Raw genomic sequence first — 24,600 nt, forward strand, 5'->3', positions numbered from 1 at the left:
GCAGCAGTAGCAGCAGCAAGTCTAGTATATCACGTCAGAATATTATCCAAAGTCTGTAGGGAAAATTTGCACAAGTATTTGAATAAAATTATAAACTACTAGAAAAAAATAAATGGCTATATCTAATAATAAATAGCACATAATCCAATATAAGATCATCTGCAGTGAAATACCACAATTTTCTAAAATATGAGACTTTAAAATCACATACTTTATCCTATGAAGCATATCTTTTTAAAAACATAACAATAATAACAATATATCATAACTACACATAGACACAAAAATTTAAATTCATTTTTCCTGTTTTAACATTTAGAGATTAATTGATATAATTGACAATGGTAAAGATGTTCACCAGCAACAACCCTAGACATATTTGTAACTTGCCTTCAGATATGGAAACTTCAGAAATGGCTCTTCATTCTCTTCAAGAGAAAATGGCTCAAAACATTTTAGAATATAGATTTTTGACACTGACATTCTCTCCTCAAACCACAATGAGGAGTTTGTTTAAAAAAAAAATGTAAAATAGCAGTGTTATCATAATTCTCTCCAGATTTATTCAAGTTGTTGAAAATGGCAAAACTTCATTTTTATGGCTGATAATATTCCATTGTGTATATATGCCATATTATCCTTAGTGAAATAAGTTGGATTAAGACAAGTACTATATAGTTTCTCTTACATGGGGATTTTAAAAAAACAAATGAATAAATACAGCAAAACAGAAACAGACTCACAGATACAGAGAACAACCTACCAAAGTGGGGAGAAGTGGGGAGGGATGGGTGAAATACTAGTAGATGATTAAGTGGTACAAACTACTAAATAAGCTACAAGGATATGATGTGCCGCACAAGAAATATAGTCAATATTTTATAGTAACTTTGTATGGATTATGTGTTATAAAAATATTGAATGTTGTACACCTGAACCTAACATAATATTGTAAGTAAATTATACTTCATTTAAAAAAAAAATATAAGAATTGACTTGGTAGAAGTAATGACACCTAAACAAAATTTAACATGGCAGAATCTGTAGTTGGTACATTATGATGTGCATAAAGTATCTAGCCTTCTACATAAAAATGGTTGATTCTTTTAGAAATTATTTCAGTGGATTAAAAATCAAGGGGATAATTGAGAAAGTCAACATCAACTTTTAAGTTTTAAAATATATTTATTTAGCTGTATGATGCAGGAAACTCAGACCTGGTGGTCTGTAATGACCTAAAGGGGTGGAATGGAATGGGAGGTGGGAGGGAAGCTCAAGAGGGAAGGGGACATATGTATGCCTATGGCTGATTCATGTTTATGTATGGCAGAAACTAACACAATATTGTAAAGCAATTATCCTCCAATTAAAAATAGAGTAAAAAAGAAAAAGATATATTCTTATTTATTTCAGCTGAGTCCCAAGACTGTAGGGATGATTCTGTCTGCTGATGAGGCAGAGACATCAAAGCTCTGCCTCTGCAGCCCTGCCTCAGTGTCCAGCTCCCTATGGAGAATAGCTCTTGACAACTCTGTCAAAGGATCCTGTCAAAGATTATGCCTAGGGTGTTGAAGTTAGGTTATTTTGTTTTAAAATGTTTTTCTTTGGGCTTCTCCAAGCTATAAAACACTTTGAGCATGACATTGTTTTACATATATAAAACAGTCACAAAATAGCATTGTACAAAAGCATGTGCTTTTTCAAAGCATTCAATAAATATTGATGCCATTAGGATGAGGGTAAGGAGAAGAGAATACTTATGGTCAAAAACATTAGAGATTCTAAAAAGAGAGAAAAATTATAAAAGAGAGCTTTTTAGCTAAAATGGGTTTGGTGAAATTACTTAAGGAAAAAAAATAATATAAAATATCCCAGAGTAAAAAATAATGATAGAAAATCTTGACTAGTTGGGCAACACTTTCATTTATTTCATGATCTTTTCTGTACCAAATATAAAGAAGATAAATAAAATCCATCTTGTCAGCACAATGTTGAGCATCTTAATTTTGAATTATTCAAGTAGATGTGGAAACAACAAAATTTACCTTGTTGTAAAAGTCTCTATAGTCACTTTTATATTTGGCTATCCAATCATTTTTTCCCCTTATACCCATATTTAATTGCATGTGCAATCTATAATTTGACTTTTTGTTTATTAATTATTTTAGGACACAAGAGATGAAGGTAATGAGACTAAGGCCAGCAGTGTGAGTAAATTGATGAGGACAAGAGAGAAAGTCACTAAACTACATATTTTTTCAACTGAAGTAGGAGAAATGGATATATCCAACTCAAAAGGTATCTTGCCATTATAATCCCTCAAGAATATGTTATCAAAGACAATCTCTATCTGGTCTCTTTTTCATAGAACTTTTTTTTTTCTATAGGGGAAGCAAAAAATTAAATAAAACTTACTCCTACATAGGCAACATAAAAGATGAACATATATGTTTACAGTATAAATATATAAAATAATAAAAATATTTAGAATTTAAAGGGAGATAGAACTAAAATAATAGTAGTAGGGAAAAGAGAGAACCGAAGGAACATATGAGTAAAAAGAGAGCATATTTCTTCTCTGAGAATGAGTGCAAAGATCATTACTGAGGGAGGCCACAGTAAAGGAGGGGGTCATGTTTTCATACCACATTTTGGAATTCCAACTAGACTCCAGTGAATTTGAAACAGCATTGAAACTAGGAGTTAGTTTGGACAGCACTCTCAATTCAGGAACAGTAGTGTTCTAAGGTGGAGAAGGAAATGGCAACCCACTCCAGTATTCTTGCCTGGAGAATTCCAGGGACGGGGGAGCCTGGTGGGCTGCCGTCTATGGGGTCGCACAGAGTCGGACACGACTGAAGTGACTTAGCAGCAGCAGCAGTGTTCTAAGGCAGGGGCAGTAAGAATGGTCAGTGCATAACAACAATAAAATGCAGTCAAACTTTTGTAGAGTTTATTACTCTTTTTAAATTCTTTACAGACAATGCATCGCCATATGGCTTACAACTAGGATGAACTACCCCCATGGCCCCTTACTTGATATGTCACTGCCTAGAAATAAATTATTTTCTTAAGTATTCTTCTTTATATCATATTGAAAGACAGTTGAAAACAATTTCTACATGTTTTAACACTTTTCTTACTTTTTTAAAATTGTAAATATAGTTGATTTACAATATTGTGTTAGTTTCAGGTATATAAAAAAGTGACTCAGTTATATACAGTTTTTCTCTCTTTTTTTTTGTTTTTTTTTTAATTTTATTTTATTTTTAATCTTTACAATATTGTATTAGTTTTGCCAAATATCGAAATGAATCCGCCACAGGCATACCCGCATTCCCCATCCTGAACCCTCCTCCCTCCTCCCTCCCCTCCCCTCCCTCTGGGTCGTCCCAATGCACCAGCCCCAAGCATCCAGTACCATGCATCGAACCTGGACTGGCGACTCGTTTCATACATGATATTATACAGGTTTCAATGCTATTCTCCCAAATCTCCCCACCCTCTCCCTCTCCCACAGAGTCCATAAGACTGATCTATACATCAGTGTCTCTTTTGCTGTCTTGTACACAGGGTTATTGTTACCATTTTTCTAAATTCCATATATATGCGTTAGTATACTGTACTGGTGTTTTTCTTTCCGGCTTACTTCACTCTGTATAATAGGTTCCAGTTTCATCCATCTCATTAGAACTGATTCAAATGTATTCTTTTTAATGGCTGAGTAATACTCCATGGGCCAAAGAACTAAATAGACTTTTCTCCAAAGACATATAGATGGCTAACAAACACATGAAAAGATGCTCAACATCACTCATTATCAGAGAAATGCAAATCAAAACCACTATGAGGTACCATTTCACGCCAGTCAGAATGCCTGCAATCCATAAGTCTACAAGCAATAAATGCTGGAGAGGGTGTGGAGAAAAGGGAACTCTCTTACACTGTTGGTGGGAATGCAAACTAGTACAGCTACTATGGAGAACAGTGTGGAGATTCCTTAAAAAACTGGAAATAGAACTGCCTTATGATCCAGCAATCCCACTGCTGGGCATACACACTGAAGAAACCAGAAAGGAAAGAGACATGTGTACCCCAATGTTCATCGCAGCACTGTTTATAATAGCCAGGACATGGAAGCAACCTAGATGCCCATCAGCAGATGAATGGATAAGAAAGCTGTGGTACATATATACAGTTTTTCAAATTATTTTCCATTATAGTTTATTACAAGATACTGAATATTGTTCCCTGTGTTATATAGTAAGTCCTTGTTGCTTACATATTTTATATATAGTGATATGTATCTATCTGAAGAAGGACATGACAACTCACTCCAGTATTCTTGCCTTGAGAATCTCATGGACAGAGGAGCCTGGCAGGCTATAGTCATGGGATCGCAAAGAGTCAGACACAACTGAAGAGACTTAACACACACATATATGTCTGTTAATCCCATACTCCTATTTTTTTTTCCCTTCCCACTCTCCCTTTCCCCTTTGGTAGCCAAAAGTTTGTTTCTATGAATACCATAAGTCTACTACAGAAAACATAAGGGTGTTTGTGTTTTATATATAGATACATCTTATTTTCTTAGATTCCATGTATAAGTGATAGATATATATATAGATATAGATATATAGATAGATATAGATAGATATCTTTGATTTACTTCACTCAGTAGGATGATCTCTAGGTCCATACATGTTTCTGCAGATAGCAATATTTTTTTTTTTTGGCTGAGTAATATTTCACTGTGTGTGTGTGTGTGTGTGTGTGTGTGTCCATATATGTGTATATATATATTTCGGAGAAGGCAATGGCAACCCACTCCAGTACTCTTGCCTGGAAAATCCCATGGACAGCAGAGCCTGGTGGGCTGCAGTCCATGGGGTCGTGAAGAGTCGGATACGACTGGGTGACTTCACTTTCACATTTCACTTTAATGCACTGGAGAAGGAAATGGCAACCCACTCCAGTGTTCTTGCCTGGAGAATCCCAGGGATAGAGGAGCCTTGTGGGCTTCCGTCTATAGTGTCACACAGAGTTGGACACGACTGAAGCGACTTAGCAGCAGCAGCAGTGCATATATATGTATATATATATGGTTGGTGCAAAAGTAATCGCGGTTTTGACAGTGTTGAACTTTGCTGTTTGATGTTGGAATACATTCTTAAATAAATGTGGTTATGTTATACATTTTAATGCACTTTTTTTTTGTTAATGACATTACTTGTTGTGTATTTTATATTCATTTTAGACTATGGAAATGATGTTACACAAAAAGCAAATTCAAGAGATTTTCTTATTCAAGTGCAAAATGGGTCATAAAGCAGCAGAAACAACTTGCAGCATCAACTTATTTTGTCCAGAAACTGCAAATGAACGTATTGTGCAGTAGTGGTTCAATTAGTTTTACAAAGGAGATGAGAGCCTTGAATATGAGGGGCATAGTGGCCAGTCATCTGAACTTGACAACGGTGAATTGAGAGAAGTCATGGAAGCTGATCCTCTTAAAACTAGACAAGAATTTTTCAAAGAACTCAAGTTTGACCATTTGCTTCATTCAGGATTTGAAGCAAATTGGAAAGGTGGAAAAGCTCAATAAGTGAGCTGACTGAAAATAAAAACAAATCATCTTTTGAAGTGTCCTCTTCTCTTATTCTACACAAATACAATGAATCATTTCTCGATCAGATTGTGATGTGAGGTGAAAAGTGGATTTTATATGACAGTCAGTGATGACCAGGTTAGCAATTGGACAGAAAAGAAGCTCCAGTGCACTTCCCAAAGCAAAACTCACAGCAAAAAATGTGCTCTGAGATGACCTACTACAGCTTAACAAATCCTGGCAAAACCATTATATCTGAGAAGTATGCTCAGCAAATCAATGAGATGCACCAAAAATTGCAACTCCTGAAGCCAGCATTGGTCAACAGAAAGGCCCCAATTCTTCTCCATGCCAACACCCTAATGCACATCATATAACCACTGCTTCAAAAGTTGGATGAATTAGGTTACGAAGTTTTGCCTCATCCACCATATTCACCTTACCTCTTGCCAACTGACTACTACTTCTTCAAGCATCTCAACAACTTTTTGAAGGTAAAATGCTTCCACAATCCATAAGAAGCAGAAAATGCTTTGCAAGAATTCATCGAATCCCAAAGCATGGGCTTTTGCACTACAGGAATAAACAAACTTATTTCTCATTGACAAAAATGTGTTGATTGTAATGGTTCCTACTTTGATTAATAAAGATGTGTTTGAGTTTAGTTATAATGATTTAAAATTCGTGGTCCAGACCCACAATTACATTTGTACCAACCTACTCATATACCAGTAATACTTTCCAGAGACACTTGGAGGGCACAGACAAAACTTTGTGTACACCAGGACCCAGGGACAGGAGCAGTAACCACAAGAGACTGAACCAGGCCTGCCTGTGAGTGTTTGAAGGTCTCCTTCAGAGGCATGGGACAGCAGTGGCCTGCTGTGGGGCCACAGGCACTGGCTTCAGGAGTCCTGGGAGGAGTGGCGTGTGGCATAAGTCCTCTTGGAGGAGGTTGCCACTAGCCCCACCATAAAGCCACCAGGTGGGCAACCCACAAATTGCAGAAAAATACCAAAGAAGTTCTCACACTGTTGCAAAAGTTCTAGGCCCCACCACAGACTTCCTAACCTGGGAATCCAGCAAAGGACTAAGAATACCAAGGGAATCTGATGTGAAGGTCAGCAGGATTTGATTACAGAACTTCCACAGGACTGAAGAAACAGAGACTATTGGAGGGTACAAACAAAACCTTGTGTGCACCAGGACCTAAGAGAAAAGAGCAATGAACCTACAAGAGACTGAGCCAGATTTGCCTGTGAGTGTTTGGGAGTCTCCAGTGGAGGTGTGGGTTGACAGTGGCCTGCTTCAGGGTCAGGTTCACTGGCAGCAGTATTCCTGGGAAGCATAGTGTGCTGGCATGTCTTTTGGTCAGATCAAGCTACAGGAAGAGGACAACCCCACCAATAAGCAGAAAATTGGATGAATGATTCACTGAGCATGGCCTACCAGAACAAGACCCTCTGCCTACCAGAACAAGACCCTCTGCCTACCAGAACAAGACCCAGTTTTTCCCACAGCCAGTCCTTCTCATCAAGAAGCTTCTAAAAGCCTCTTATCCTCATCCATGAGAGGGCAGAGAGAATGAAAACCACAGTCAGAGAAAACTAACCAAAATGATCATATGCATCACAGATTTGTGTAACTCAATGAAACTATGAGCTATGCCATGTAGGGCCACCCAAGACGAATGGGTAAAAATGAAGAGTTCTGACAAAATGTGGTGCCCTGGAGAAGGGAATGGCAAACCTCTTCAGCATTCTTGCTTTGAGAATCCCATGAATACTATGAAAAACAAAAAGATATGACACAAAGATATGAAAGATGTCAGTAGGTGTCCAATATGCTACTGAAGAAGAGTAGGGAAATAGCTCCATAAGGAATAGAGGCTGAGCCAAAGCAAGCATCCACAATTCCCAGTTGTGAATATATCTGATGGTGAAAGTAAAGTCTGATTCTGTAAAAAGCAATGTTGCAAAGAACCTGGAATGTTAGGTCCATGAATCAAGGAAAATTGGAAGTAGTCAAACAGAAGATAGCAAGAGTGAATCAAAATTTTAGAAATCAGTGAACTAAAATGGATGGGAATTGGTGAATTTAATTCAGATGACCAATACATCTACTACTGTGGTCAAGAATCACTTAGAAGAAATGGAAAAGCCCTCACAGTCAACAAGAGATCCAAAATGCAGTACTTGGGTGCAATCTCAAAAATGACAGAAGGATCTCAGTTCATTTCCAAGGCAGACCATTCATTATCTTCAGTCTTAAGTCTATGCTTCAACCAATGATGCTGAAATGGAATGGTTCTTGAAGACCTACAAGACCTTCTAGAACAAACACCAAAAAAAAAAAAAAATGTCCTTTACATCATAGGGGATTGAAATGCAAATGTAGGAAGTCAAAAGATACCTGTAGTAATAGGCAAGTTTGGCCTTGGAGTACAAAATGAAGCAGATCAAAGGCTAACAGAGTTTTGTCAAGAAAATGCAGTGGTCATGGCAAACACTTTCTTCAAAAAACACAAGGGATGACTTTACACATGGACATCACCAGATGGTCAATACTGAAATTAGATTGATTATATTCTTTGCAGCCAAAGATGTAGAAGCTCTACACAGTCAGCAAAATAAGACTGGGAGCTAACTGCAGCTCAGATCATGAACTCCTTATTGCCAAATTCAGACTTAAATTGAAACAGTAAGGAAACCACCTATTTAGGTCATTCAGATATGACCTAAATCAAATCCCTTATGATTATACAGTTGAAGTGACAAATGGATTCAAGGGATTAGATCAGGTAAACAGAGTGCCAGAAGAACTATGGGTGGAGGCTTGTAACATTGTATAGGAGATGGTGATCAAAACCATTCCCAAGAAAAAGAAATGACACAAGAGAAAATTGTTGTCTGAGGAGGCCTTACAAATAGCTGAGAAAAGGAACGAAACAAAATGCAAAAGAGAAAAGAAAAAGATATACCCATTTGAATGCAGAATTCCAAATAATAAGAAGAAGAGATTTAAAAGCCTTCTTAACTGACCATTGCAAAGAAATAAAGGAAAAACAGTAGAATGGAAAGACTAGAGATTGTTCAAGAAAATCTAGAGCTACCAATGGAACATTTCATGCAAAGATGGGCACAATAAAGGACAGAAATGATATGGACCTAATGGAAGTAGAAGATATTAAAAAGAAGTGGCAAGAATACACAAAACTATACAAAAAAGTTCGCAATGACCCAGATAACCACGATGGTGTGATCACTTATCTAGAGCCAGACATCCTGGAGTGCAAATTCAAGTGTGTCTTAGGAAGCATCACCATGAACAAAGCTTGTCGAGTCGGAGTTGATGAAATAGCTGAGCTATTTCAAATCCTAATGATGATGCTGTGAAAGTGCTGCACTCAATATGCCTGCAAATTTGGAAAACTCAGCAGTGGAAACCAGACTGGAAGAGATCAGTTTTCATTCCAATCCCAAAGAAGGGCAATGCCAAAGAATATTCAAACTACTGCGCCATTACACTCATTTCACATGCTAGCAAGGTAAAGCTCAAAATCGTTCAAGTTAGGCTTCAACAGTACGTGAATTGAGAACTTCCATATATACAAGATGGATTTAGAAAAGACAGAGGAACCAGAGATCAAATTGCCAACATACTTCAGATAACAGAAAAATCAAGAGAATTTCAGAGAAACATCTACTTCTGCTTCAGTGACTACATCAAAGCCTTTGACTGTGTGGGTCACAACAAGCTGTGGAAAATTTTTTTTTTAATTAAAATACCAGACCTCCTTACCTGTCTCCTGAGAAGCTTGTATTCAGGTCAGGAAGCAACAATTAGAACAAGATATGGAATCATGGACTGGTTCAAAATTGGGAAAGGAGTCCATCAAGGTTGTATATTGTCAGTCTGCTTATTTAACATATGCAGAGTACATCATGCAATATAATGGGCTGGATAAATCTCATACTGGAATCAAGATTGCTGGAAGAAATACCAATAACTTCAGATATGCAGGTGACACCACCCTTATGGCAGATAGTGAAGAAGAAGTGAAGAGCCTCTTGACAAAGGTGAAAGAGGAAAATGAAAAAGCTGGCCTAAAACTCAATATTCAAAAAGCTCAGATCATAGTATCTAGTCCCATCACTGCATGGCAAATAGATGGGGTAAAAGTGAAAAAGTGACAGACTTTATATTCTTGGGCTCCAACATCACTACGGATGGTGACTGAAGCCATGAAATTAAAAGACTTTTGCTCTTTGGAAGAAAAGCTATGACAAACCTAGACACTGTTAAAAAGCAGAGACATCACTCTGGTAGCAAAGGTCAAGTATGGATGTGATATTTGGACCATAAAGAAGGCTGAGCACCAAAGTATTTAAGCTTTCAAACTGTGTTGCTGGAGAAGATTCTTGAGAGTCCTTTGGGAAGCAAGGAGATTAAACCAGTCAATCCTAAAGGAAATAAATCCTGAATACTCATTAGAAGGACTGATGCTGAAACTGAAGCTCCAATAATTTGGCCACTTGATGCGAAGATCTGACTCATTGAAAAAGACCATGATGCTGGGAAAGATTTAGGGCAGGAGGAGAAGGGGGTGACAGAGGATGAGATGACTGGATGGCATCATTGAACATGAATTTGAGGAAACTCCACCAGATAGTGAAGGACAGATAATCCTGGAGTGCTACAGTCCATGGGATTACAAAGAGTTGCAACTGAGTGACTGAACAACAGTAACAAATATTCCACTGTATTTATCCCACTCCAGTATTCTTGCCTGCAAACACTCATGAACAGAAGAGCCTTGTTGATACAGTCTATAGTGTCCCAAAAGAGTCAGATATGACTTAGTGACTAAACAACAAAGCAAAGCTTTGGGGGTTTCCCTTGTGGCTCAGTGGTAAAGAATCCACCTGCCAGTGCAGGAGACATGGGCTTGATCTCTGGGTTGGGAAGATCCCATGGGGAAAGAAGTGGAAACCCATTCATTCCAGTATTCTTGCCTGGGAAATCCCAGGAAGAGATGACCCTGGCAGGCTACAGTCCAGGGGGTCAAAAAAGAGTTGGACATAACTTTGCAAATAAGAAACAAACAACAACATATACCACACTTTCTTAAGCTGCTGCTGCTAAGTCACTTCAGTCGTGTCTGACTCTGTGTGACCCCATAGACGGCAGCCCACCAGGGTCCCCCATCACTGGGATTCTCCAGGCAAGAATACTGGAGTGGGTTGCCATTTCCTTCTCCAATGCCTGAAAGGGAAGTTGCTCAGTCGTGTCCAACTTTTTGTGACCCCATGGACTGCAGCCTACCAGGCTCCTCCATGGGATTTTCCAGGCAAGAGTACTGGAGTTGGGTGCCATTGCCTTTTCCATTTCTTAAGCTAGTCATACATTAATGGGCATTTGTGTTGTTTCCATGACTCAGCTCAGTTCAGTTCAGTCACTCAGTTGTGTCCAACTCTTTGAAACTCCATGGACTACAGCACGCCAGGCCTCCCTGTCCATCACCAACTCCCAGAGTTCACTCAAACTCACGTCCATCGAGTCGGTGATGCCATCCAGCCATCTCATCGCCTGTCGTCCCCTTCTCCCCCAACCCCCTTCAATCTTTCCCAGCATCAGGGTCTTTTCAAATGAGTCACTTCTTCACATCGGGTGGCTAAAGTATTGAAGTTTCAGCTTCAGTATCAGTCCTTCCAATGAATATTCAGGATTGATTTCCTTTAGGATAGACTTGTTGGATCTCCTTGCAGTCCAAGGGACTCTCAAGAGTCTTCTCCAACACCACAGTTCAAAAGCATAAAGCTGAGTTCTTTGGCACTCAGCTTTCTTTATAGTCCAACTCTCACATACATACATGACTACTGGAAAAACCATAGCTTTGACTAGATGGACTTTTGCTTGCAAAGCAATGTCTGCTTTTTAATATGCTGTCTAGGTTGGTCATAAATTTTATTCCAAGGAACAAGTGTCTTTTAATTTCATGGCTGTAGTCACCATCTGCAGTGATTTTGGAGCCCCCCAAAATAAAGTCTCTTACTGTTTCCACATGTATTTGCCATGAAGTGATAGGACTAGATGCCACAATCTTACTTTTCTGAATGCTGAGTTTTAAACCAACATTTTCACTCTCCTCTTTCACTTTTGTCAAGAGGCTCTTTAGTTCTTCACTTTCTGCCATAAGGGTGGTGTCATCTGCATATCTGAGGTTATTGATATTTCTCCCAGCAATCTTGACTCTAGCTTGTGCTTCATCCAGCCTAGTATTTCTAATGAGGTACTCTGCACATAAAATAAGCAGGTGACAATATACAGCCTTGACGTACTCCATTCCCAATCTGGAACGAGTCTGTTGTTCCATGTCCAGTTCTAACTGCTGCTTCCTGACCTGCATACAGATTTCTCAAGAGGCAGGTAAGGTGGTCTGGCATTCCCATCTCTTTTATAATTTTCCAGAGTTTGTTTTGGTCCAAACAGTCAAAGGATTTGGCATAGTCAACAGAGCAGAAATAGATGTTTCCTGGAACTCTCTTGCTGTTTCAGTGATCCATCGGATGTTGGCAATTTGATCTCTGGTTTCTCTGCCTTTTCTAAATGCAGCTTGAACATCTGGCAGTTCACAGCTCACATACTGTTGAAGCCTGACTTGAAGAATTTTGAGCATTACTTTGCTAGCATGTAAGATGAGTGCAATTGTGCGGTAGGTTGAGCATTCTTTGGCATTGCATTTCTTTGGGATTGGAATGAAAACTGACCTTTTCCAGTCCTGTGGCCACTGCTGAGTTTTCCAAATTTGCTGGCATATTGAGTGCAGCACTTTCACAGCATCATCTTTCAGGATTTGAAATAGCACAACTGGAATTCCATCACCTCCATTAGCTTTGTTCATAGTGATGCTTCCTAAGGCCCACTTGACTTCACATTCCAGGATGTCTGCCTCTAGGGCAGTGATCACATCATTGTGATTATCTGGGTCATGAAGATCTTTTTTGTATAGTTCTTCTGTGTATCCTTGCCACCTCTTCTTAATATCTTCTGCTTCTGTTAGGTCCATACCATTTCTGTCCTTTATTGTGCCCATCTTTGCATGAAATGTTCCCTTGGTATCTCTAATTTTCTTGAAGAGATCTCTAGACTTTCCCATTCTATTGTTGTTCTCTATTTCTTTGCATTGATCACTGTGGAAGGTTTTCTTATCTCTCCTTGCTATTATTTGGAACTCTGCATTCAGATGGGTATATCTTTCCTTTTCTCCTTTGCCTTAGCTTCTCTTCTATTCACAGCTATTTGTAAGCTTTCCTTAGACAACCATTTTGCCTTTTTGCATTTCTTTTCCTTGTCTAGACTATTGTAAATAGTTCTGTTATGAATACTGTGGTACATGTATCCTTTCAAATTAAAGCTTTCATATATTTTCTGGATATGTGACCAGGAGTGTGATTGTTGGATCATATGGTAGCTCTATTTTTAATTTTTAAAGGAGCTTCCATATAGTTTTCCAATAGTGGCTGCACCCTTTTTCCCACCCATTATTTTCCCACCAACAGTATAAGAGATTCCACACTCTATCAAATATTTATTTGTAGACATTTTGGTGATAGATATTCTGACTGCTGTGATATGATACCTCACTGTTTTTGATTTGCCATAATTGGTGATTATAATCATAATTGGTGATGTTGAGTATCTTTTCATTTGCCTGTTGGCCATGTGGATGTCTCTTTGGAGACATGTCTACTTCATTTTGTGCAAATGGCCATACTACCCAAAGTAATCTGTAGATTTAATCAGAACCTTATCAAATTATCCAGGAAATTTTTCACAGAACCAGAACAAATAACTCTAAAATTTATATGGAACCACAAAAGACTCAGTATTGCCAAAGTCCTGAGGAAAATGTACAAGCTGGAGGTCTAATCCTTCCAGATTCCAGACAATATTGCAGAGCTACAGTAATCAAAATATCATGGTATTGGCACAAAAACAGGCAAACATATCAATGGAACAGAATACAGAGCCTAGAAAGAAACCCACATACCTAAGGTCAATTAATCTTTGTCAAAGGAGGCAAGCCTATACAATGGAAGGGAAAAAAAAAGTCCCTTCAGCAATTGGTGTTGGGAAAGCTGAACAGCTGGATATAAATCAATGAAATTAGAACACTCCCTCACACCATACACAAAAACAAACTCAAAATGGTTTAAAGACCTAAATATAACATGACATAATAAAACACCTAGAAGACATAAATTGTGACAATATTTTATTACATTAGTCAATATTTTCTTTAGAGCAAGGCAAAAGAAATAAAAACAAAAATAAACAAATGGTATCTAATTAAATTTAAAAGCTTTTGCACAGCAAAGGAAACCATCAACAAAACACAAAAGACAATCTATGGAATGGGAGAAAATATTTGCAATGACATGACCAACATGAGATTAATATCCAAAATATTTATACAGCTCAATATCAAGAAAACAACCTAATCAAAAGTGGGCAGAAGGTCTTAACACTTTTTTTTGTTTGTTTCTACAGAAAAGAATAGAAACCTCAGAGTGTGCCACAAACTGGGGGATACCGACAAACCAGTCATGGCGCCTGGCTCTCCTGAATCTCATTTGACACCAGATGACAAGGACTCCAAAGATCAGACAGTAGCAATAAAACCATTGTCCCTTCCAACATTAATCAATGATCCTGGTGATGAATTTCACCCAAACTCCAGTGATACTGGTAAGGACTATGGAACAAACTGTTTTATGGGTATAGCCACTAATCTCAAATTTGTATCTGGGTTAATGATAATGTGATGTTGGATGTTAGCTTGGGAGTCAGAATACTTGTAATTTATACACCTATCACTTTATAAAAATGCTTTAGTTTTCTTTGCCCAGTAGGCTGCTCACCTGAAAAATGAAGAGTTGCAATGGATGATCTCTCAAGTCTTTTCTAAAAGTGAAAATCTGTTATTCTATTTTTTTTTTTTTCTTTTTTAGATTCTATTCCCATGCAGGTCATTGTAGAGTATTGAATAGAGTTTCCTGTGATACACAGTAGGTTCATTAGCTATCTGTTTTATATATAGCAGAGAAGGCAATGGCACCCCACTCCAGTACCCTTGCCTGGAAAATCCCATTGGCGAAGGAGCCTGGTAGGCTGCAGTCCATGGGGTCGCGAAAAGTCGGACACAACTGAGCAACTTCCCTTTCACTTCTCACTTTCATGCATTGGAGAAGGAAATGGCAACCCACTCCAGTATTCTTGCCTGGAGAATCCCAGGGACGGGGGAGCTTGGTGGGCTTCCGTCTATGGGGTCACACAGAGTCGGACACGACTGAAGTGACTTGGCAGCAGCAGCAGCACTGCATATATGTCAATCCCAATCTCCCAAGTTACCCATCCCCCATTCCCTGCTTAATATCTCTGTTTTCTGTATCTGTGACTCAATTTATGCTTTGTTAATAGGATCATTTTTACCATTTTTTTAATGCCTCATATAAGCAATATAATATGATATTTGTTTTTGTCTGACTTACTTCACTCAGTATGACAATTGTTAGATTCATCCATGTTGCTACAAATGGCATTATTGCATTCTTTTTTATAGCTGAATAATTATCATTGTATATATGTGCCACCTCTTTATCAATTCCTCCATGAATAGACATTTAGTATTGCAAGTAGTGCTGCAATGAACCTTGGGGGTGCATGTACCCTTTTGAATTATGTTTTTTTCTGGATATATGGTGTGAAGTGATACCTTATTTTAGTTTTGATTTGCATTTGTCTAATAATTACTGATATTGACCATCCTTCCATGTGCCTCTTGGCCATCTATATGTCTTCTTTGAAGAAATGTCTATTTAGATCTACTTATTATGTGATTAGGTTGTTTGTTTGTTTTTTATATTGAGCTGCATGTGTTTTTTGTATATTTTGGAGATTTGTCCCTTGTTGGTTGCTTCATTTGCAAATATCTTCCCCCATTCAGTGAGTTGTCTTTTCTTTTTGCTTATGGTTTTCTTTAGTGTGCAACAGTTTTTAAGTTTAATTAAGTCTCATTTGTTTATTTTTGTTTTTATTTTCATTACTCTTGGAGGTGGATCAAAAAAGATATTGCTATGTCAGAGAGTGTTCTGCCTATGCTTTTCTCTAAGAGTTTTTTTCAATGTAATTCTGAAAACCCTAGCCACAGCAATCAGAGAGGAAAAAGAAGGAAAAAGAATGCAAATTGGAAAAGAAGTAAAAATGTCAGTTTTTGCTGATGACATAATACTATACTAAGAAAATCCTAAAGATGAAACTATTAAAATTCATGAGTGAATTCAGTAAAATTGAAAGATACAAAATTAATACACAGAAATCTCTCTCATTTCTACACATTAACAATGAAAAATCAGAGAGAGAATTAAGGAAACAATACAATTTACCATCACATCAAACGGAATAAAATACCTTTGAATAAACTTACCTACAAAGACAAAATACCTGTATTCTGAAAACTATAATATACTTATGACAGAAATTGAAGATGACACAACAGATAGAAAGATATAACATGTCCTTGGATTGGAAGAATCAATATTGTCAAAATGACTACTGAAGCCAATCTTCAGATCCAAAGCTGCTGCTGCGCTAAGTCGCTTCAGTCATGTCCGACTCTGTGTGACCCCATAGACGGCAGCCCACCAGGCTCCCCCGTCCCTGGGATTCTCCAGGCAAGAACACTGGAGTGGGTTGCCATTTCCTTCTCCAATGTGTGAAAGTGAAAAGTGAAAGTGAAGTCGCTCAGTCGTGTCCAACTCTTAGCGACCCCATGGACTGCAGCCTACCAGGCTCCTCCGCCCAGGGGATTTTCCATGCAAGAGGACTGGAGTGGGGTGCCATTGCCTTCTCCTCAGATCCAAAGCAACCCCTATCAAATTACCAATAGCATTTTCACAAAATTAGAATGAAAATTTTCACAATTTGTATGGAGACACAAAAGACTCCAAATGGCCAAGGACAATCTTGAGAAAGAAAAAGAGATTCTTCCAAAATCTGTTCCCTGACTTCAGACTATAGTGCTGTATTTGTTTAGTCACTATGTCTTGTCTGACTTGTTTGAAACCCTATGGACTGTAGCCAGCCAGGATCCTGTATCCATGGGATTTCCCAGGCAAGAATACTGGAGTGAGTTGTCGTTTCCTTCTCCATGGGATCTTCTCAACCCAAGGATTGGATCCATGTCTTCTACATTAGCAGGCAGATTCTTTACCACTGAGCCACCAGGGAAGCCCTCAGACATAGTACAAAACTACAAATAAAAACAGTATGTTACTGTCACAAAAACATAGAAATATAGATCAATGGAATTGGATAAAAAGCCCAGAGATAAACCCACATACCTACGGTCATTTAATCTGTGAAAAAGGAGGCAAGAATATACAATGGAGAAAAGATAGACTCTTCAGTAAGGGGTGCTGATAAAGTTGGACAGCTACATGTAAAAGAATGAAATTAGAACCCCACACACAAAAATAAACTCAAAATTGATGAAAGACCTAAAATTAAGGTCAGATACTAGAAATTCTGCTATTCTAAATTTGTGGGTTATCAACAATAACATAGCTATTTTGGCCTATGAGTTTATTGGTCAAAAAATTGGGATCCTTGAGATAGATACTAATTTAAAATAATTTAAAATCTATTTATTCCACATGGGAATTCATGATGAAAAGACTGAAGAAACAAGGTTTGGAAGAGTAGAAATGTATCAGGGTGTGAGGTTAGAAGTACTGTCTACCAGCTGTTCACACTTCTGATACCAGTTTCAAGATGAGATGTTCCCTAAATTTTTTTTGGTAATTGGCTACAAGAATTCAGAACTCACTGAAAGCTATTATGCTCAAGATTATGGTTTTTTACAGTGAAAAAAATATGCAGATTAAAGTCAATCAATGGAAAATATTCATGATAAAGTGTCCAAGGAACTTCTAAGCATGTAGCTCCCATTTGTTCTCTCCTAATGAAGTCATGGACAGCACTGTTCTCTTGGCAATGACTTGCAACAAAGTAATTGAAGTATTGCCAACCAGGGACGCTGACCTGAGCCTTGGTGTGCCCAGTCTTTATTGGAGCTCCACAGTCAACTCCACAGTCAGCTCCACACAGCTGACCTCAGTCTCCAGGCCCACTGGGGTCAAGTTGATACCACATGACTCAATAATAAATGACATTGCTGGACTTTCTACTTTGGCCACAGACCAAAGACATCCTGTCCTCATCAGACAGGACATCCTAAGGGATTATGTATTACCCACCAGGGCTAAGTGTAAAGGCCAGAGCTCTTCTGGGGCAAGGTAAAATTCTCTATTACATACAAGGCCTAAGGATGACAAAGAGGCAAAGTGTGAACAATATCAGGACTCCATATATATTAGTTTTCTGTTGTCTCTGAACAAATTTATCATTTTAAAAGAACACAATTCATTATATCACAGTTATGTACACTAGAAGTTTGGGCTAGCACAGTTTATTTCTCTACTTTCAAGTATGGCAAGACCAAAGTCAAGGTGTTGTCCATCTCATATTTTAGCCAGAGACTCTAAGAAGCAATACACTTCCAAGACCATTTAGATTGTTGGGAGAACACTGTTCTTTGCAGTCACTGGACTGAGGTTCCCTGTTCCGTGTTGCCTGCCAACTGGTGTGGCTCTTAGCTCCTGGAAGCCTCTGGTTCTATATCTCTGAGCCAGTTGTGCCTCAGATCCTTCTCACACTTGGAATTCCTCTGAACTCTTTGTCTTCCACACATCTTTTCTGCCTACAGCTGACTAAATTTCTCTCCTTTTAAGGGCTCACCTGAACAATCCAAGACAATATTCCTGTTTTAAAGTCCATAACCTTAATTACATCTGCAAAGTCCCATTTTCCCTGCAGTTTAACATATTCTATAAGTTCCGGGGTTTAGGGTATCAACACCTTGGGGAAAATTCATATAATCTCTCATCTCTACAATTCTCTGTGGCTTCATGAATTTCTCCATGAAGCAAAGAACATGAGCACCAACAGCCTCTAAGCATCAATGTCTATTATATTAATACAAATACCACAGAGACCAGGCAGATAATGCCGATGAATGAGATGGGCTGGTGAGAAAGTAGTGAGTGCAGGCTATGAGGAAACTAGAGCAGAGGATGATAAACTGTGGCCAGATGCAAGCTCAGCTTACTGACCAGTTTCAGTAAATAAACTTGTATTTTCTATGTCTCTTTTTAGTCTATAATGACAGAGATGATATGACAACCAACACAGACTGCATGGTTTACAAAGCTGCAAATATTTACTATGTACCCATTTACAGAAAACATTTGCCAACCCATGAATTAGAAGCTGCATACATACCCCATTTGAAGGCCACCCCAGAGTCCCAGCCAATGGTTGTGGTGGAGAAATGTTCACCCAGTGTTCCAAATCTTTCTCTTTCTTCAAGAGAAGCTTGAGCTCAAGATTTTTATATGAAATTTTCTAATATGTATGTCAACTAATTTTTAAAAGTTTCCAAAATCCTAGGAAGGCTAATGAGAAAACATCTGCTGGTCTCATTGGCTTTTCCAAAGTTTGTGGCTTTTGTTTTATGTAGTTTCAGCCATAAGAGAGAAATGGAATTTAGTCTCAATATCTGAGGAGAGAACTGTGTCGTGAGCTCTCTTTGCACCAATCAACTATGACAAGGGGTGTAAATACAATTATTGATTGACTCAATTTGGTTAATTCAGAATCTTCTGCTTTGGCCCAGAGATAGATTTTTTTATAGGCCTTAAGCATGAGAAAGTTCACAACTCCAAACAAACCACCAATAAATAATTTCAAAATAAATATTAAAGTCAATCCTTAAAATAAATGTAAGGAATTTCAACATGATATTTTCTTCTCTGTAATAACTACTTTGAATTTATTAAAAACTATTTTTTCAAGAAGCAATTCCCCCCACTCTGACTTTTTATTGTTTTTATCCTGGTTTTCATGCCAGGTTATCCTGCATTTCCTCTATAAAAGAACAATGATTTAATTTATTAATTCTCTGAGAAGAAGAGAAAGGAAAACACCACCCAGGAGCCACACTGTAAGAAAACAAATGACCCCTGAGCTGGCAAATTTCTGCCTGCTCTTCATCTTACATCTGGGAAGGGCTGACTAAAACATTTAATTGTAACTAGCAAGTATGATTTATTTGAAGAAAAGAAAGTCAGACAATTCAGATTAGTTGATGCCTTGGAAATGAAATTTTATTGAATAAGGCTCTCATATTTGGTAAAAGAATTAAATTTATAAATTAAAAAATTGATACTTAGTATACATATCAATGGAGAAGGCAATGGCAACTCACTCCAGTACTCTTGCCTGGAAAAGCCCATGGATGGAGGAGCCTGGTAGGCTTCAGTCCATGGGGTCATGAAGAGTCAGACATGACTGAGTGACTTCCCTTTCAATTTTCACTTTCATGCATTGGAGAAGGAAATGGCAACCCACTCCAGTGTTCTTGCCTGAAGAATCCCAGGGATGACAGAGCCTGGTGGGCTGCCGTCTATGGGGTCGCACAGAGTTGGACACGACTGAAGTGACTTAGCAGCATACATATCAAAACACGTGATGCCAAATTTTACTTTTTAATTAGACAAGATCAAAGCACACAAGATGCATTAATTAATTAATTATATAACATTAATTATTAAATTATGAAAGAAATAGCCAGTGAGTGCCTGTGATATATCTGTTCTGCTATAGGTACTGGAGATATAGCACTGAGTAAATAAATAAATAGGCAAGCTCTCCTGGAGCTGACATGAAAGTGGGGAAAGACAGTAAACATGTATTAAATAATACGGCAGGTGGTGAAGAAAATGGAAACTGGTCAGTATATTATTATAGGCTAATTTCTGTCTTCTCAAAATTGATATGTTGATGTCTTAATCCCTAGTACCTTAGAAGGTGACTATATTTGAAGACAGAGCGTTAAGAGACATAATTATTGTTGAATAATGTTGAATAAAGTCTGTTTCCCAAGGTTCCAAGTTAGGAAATGAGTACATCAGGATGTATATTGTCACCCTGCTTGTTTAAATTATATCAAGTGTATCATATGAAATGTCATGTGAATGAAGCACAAGATGGAATCAAGATTGCCAAGAAAAATAACAATAACCTCAGACATGCAGATGACACCACCCTTATGGCAGAAAGCAAAGAGAAACTAAGGAGCCTCTTGATGAATGTGAAAAAGGAGAGTGAAAAAGCTGCCTTAAAACTCAGCATTCAAAAAACAAAGATCATGCATCCAGTCCCATCACTTCATGGCAAATAGATGGGGAAACAATGGAAATAGCGACAGACTTTATTTTCTTAGTCTCCAAAATCATGGCAGATGCTGACTGAAGCCATGAAATTAAGACACTTGCTCCTTGGAAGAAAAGCTATGACAACCGAGACAGCATATTAAAAAGCAGAGACATTACTTTGCAGACAAAGGCCCAGCTAGTCAAAGCTATGGTATTTCCAGCAATCATGTGAGAGTTGGACCATAAAGAAGTTTGAGCACTGAAGAACTGATACTTCTGAACTGTGGTGTTGGAGGACTCTTGAGAGTTCCTTGGACTGCAAGGAGATCAAACCAGTCAAGCCTAAAGGAAATCAATCCTGAATATTCATTGGAAGGACTGATGCCAAAGGTGAAGCTCTAATACTTTGGCCACCTGATGTGAAGAGCTGACTCATTATAAAAGACCCTTATGCTGGGCAAAATTGAAGGCAGGAGGAGAAGGGGATGACATAGGATTAGATGGTTGGATCGCATCACCAACTCAATGGACATGAGTTTGAGCAAGCTCTGGGAGATAGTAAGGGAAAGGGAAGCCTGGTGTGCTGCAATCCATAGGGTTGCAAAGAGTAGGACATGACTGAGTGACTGGACAACAATGACAAGATCTGTAGGATGGGCCCTAATCCAATATGTCTATTTTAAAATGCCTATACATTTTATTTTCTTTAAGGGGAATTATTCATTTTGGGCACAACACCCAATAGTTCATAATAGGTTGGAAACACAGCAACTGCTAATTTAGCATAAACAATGTAACTGCTAGAGCTTGTTTGTGTTAAATAGAGGTAGTTATGTTGATGAAAGTGAAAGTGGAGAGTGAAAAAGTTGGCTTAAAGCTCAACATTCAGAAAACAAAGATCATGGCATCCGGTCCCACCACTTCATCGGAAATAGATGGGGAAACAGTGGAAACAGTGTCAGACTTTATTTTTCTGGGCTCCAAAATCACTGCAGATGGTGACTGCAGCCATGAAATTAAAAGACACTTACTCCTTGGAAGGAAAGTTATGACCAACCTAGATAGCATATTCAAAAGCAGAGACATTACTTTGCCAACAAAGGTTCGTCTAGTCAAGGCTATGGTTTTTCCTGTGGTCATGTACAGATGTGAGAGTTGGACTGTGAAGAAAGCTGAGTGCCGAAGAATTGATGCTTTTGAACTGTGGTGTTGGAGAAGACTCTTGAGAGTCCCTTGGACTTCAAGGAGATCCAACCAGTCCATTCTGAAGGAGATCAGCCCTGGGATTTCTTTGGAAGGAATGATACTAAAGCTGAAACTCCAGTACTTTGGCCACCTCATGCGAAGAGTTGACTCATTGGAAAAGACTCTGATGCTGGGAGGGGTTGGGGGCAGGAGGAGAAGGGGACGCCAGAGGATGAGATGGCTGGATGGCATCACTGACTCGATGGATGTGTGTCTGAGTGAACTCCGGGAGTTGGTGATGGACAGGGAGGCCTGGTGTGCTGCGATTCATAGGGTTGCAAAGAGTCAGACAGGACTGACCAACTGATCTGATCTGATCTGATCTGATGAAGCCTATGGAGCCTCAGAGAAGTGAAATTTATCAGTGACAAGACAGCATTCCTAATATATTTGCATAGATAGAACAAGTAACTTGTTTTCCACATGCTTCATATACTTAAAATCTACTTAAGCTGTGTTTTTAAACTGTCAGTCTTTTGGTTTAAAAGCCTAACTACATCTCAGAAAATGATATTCAAGCATTGTTTTAAAATTACAGCTGCTCAATGTCAGTGAAATGGCAGCCCACTCCAGTATTCTTGCCTAGAGAATCCTGTGGACAGAGGAGCCTGTTGGGCTGCCATCTTTGGGGTCGCACAGTCAGACACGACTGAAGCGACTTAGCAGCAGCAGCAATGTCAGTGATATGATAGATTGATATATTCAGATTCAGACATGATCATGGTACCATTACCTGAGTTAGAGTAGTTGTGCCAAATTGATAGATTTAAGAAGCATTGATATGGTGCTTATTGTCTACCTGAAACTCTTAAGCAACTTGTTTAATCATCATAACTAGCTCATGAAGTAGGTAATATTGTGTCAGGAAGAAAGCTGAGGCACATAAGAAAGCTGAGATAAGAAAAGTCACCAAGGCAAAGGCAGGGTATGGAGGGAGGCAGATGAGCTTCAGTATTTGTGCCAAATCATTACAATCTGTTGCCTCACCTAAAAGTTCAGACAATATCTCATATTTGTGATGCATGCTGTGGGTCTGAGCTTTCTATATGCTTTACATACATTCAGTTGTTTTATGGTATTGAGCCACCACTGGGAATCAAAAGGTCTGGATTCCAGTTTCAATTTTGGTGAAGGACAAAGAGTGTGATTCAGGGAACCTGGCTGTACTTTTCTGGGATTCAAGCTAATGAATTGGTTAAATTAGATGATTTATCTCCAAAGTCTCTTCTAATTCTAAAGTTTTAGAATTTGTAGACTGTCTTAAAAGTCATGAAATGAATATATATTTTTTAGTTTTCAAGTTTTTTAAACTGAATACTCAGTCTATATTTTTCATCTTCTACACTCTCATTCTTGAAAAAATTTTTATTTAAAATTTATTTACTTATTTTAAGTGAAACAAAGATGATATTTTTAATGATAAAAGGTAAAGAATCTGCCTGCAGTGTCAAAGACCTGGATTTGATCCCTGGGTTGGGAAGATACCTTGGAGAAGGGAAAGGCTACCCACTCCAGTATTCTAGTCTAGAGAATTCCATGGACTATACAGTCCATGGGTTTGAAAAGAGTCGGACATGACTGCATGACTTTCATTTCATTCACAGAGAAAATAGACATGATAAACCATTAGACACCTTAACAACAAGGAAACAAAGACACATAAAAGAAAAATCAGAAGAAATATAAGGGAAAAGAAAAAAATATATAACCATAGTGAGACATATTAACATTTCTCTAAGAACATTTTGTTAAGTGCAGAAAAAATAAGAATAGGAGCCTCTTGAATGTTGTTATTAATAATTTAAATATAATAGATTTATATTTAGCTAATTTATATTAAAATCCTACACAAATATATTTAAAATTTTGTATCTCATACCTTGTTATTAAATGTCCATAGGACATTTAGAAAAACTGGCAAAAAGATAAACATTACTAAATTTCAAAAAGTAGAATTCTTTTTTGTGTGTGATTCAGTTATACATATACATATGTTATTTTTGAACTTATTTTTCATTTTAGGTTATTGCAAGATATTGACTATAGTTCCCTGTGCTATACAGTAACCCTTTGTTGCTTGTTGCATATCTATTTTTTTAATTAGAAATGTAGCGTTCTATTCATAAGTCAAACAAAAAACACTTTTATATTCTCATTTATACAAGTTTTGAATTTAACAAATAGATGCAGATATCTTAGATTCAGATGCTATTATAAAGATATAAAGCCATTTTGCCAAAGAAAAGGAAATAAAAAAGCAAACCAACAGAAAAAAAAATAATAATAATAATTTTACCTTTAATATAACAGGAACTTTTTATTTGGGGAATACTAGTACACATTATTGCTCCCCTAGGATCTAAATGTATACTTTCAGCTCCCAAACAGCATTTATTTACCCAATAG

At 37.9% G+C, this 24,600-nt stretch overlaps 1 protein-coding gene across 1 annotated transcript in view; it reads left to right on the top strand.

Moving 5' to 3' along the window:
- The window catches only part of LGSN (lengsin, lens protein with glutamine synthetase domain), a 67,415-nt gene that overhangs the window by 38,784 nt on the left and 4,031 nt on the right, over positions 1-24,600 (top strand). Inside the window, exons 2-3 of the mRNA XM_027523175.1 lie at positions 2,169-2,298; positions 14,165-14,362. Of these exons, the coding sequence (XP_027378976.1) occupies positions 2,169-2,298; positions 14,165-14,362 (328 nt within the window). The remainder of the gene's footprint in view (positions 1-2,168; positions 2,299-14,164; positions 14,363-24,600) is intronic.

Source organism: Bos indicus x Bos taurus, chromosome 2 (assembly GCF_003369695.1).
Source record: "Bos indicus x Bos taurus breed Angus x Brahman F1 hybrid chromosome 2, Bos_hybrid_MaternalHap_v2.0, whole genome shotgun sequence".
Classification (NCBI taxonomy): domain Eukaryota; kingdom Metazoa; phylum Chordata; class Mammalia; order Artiodactyla; family Bovidae; genus Bos; species Bos indicus x Bos taurus.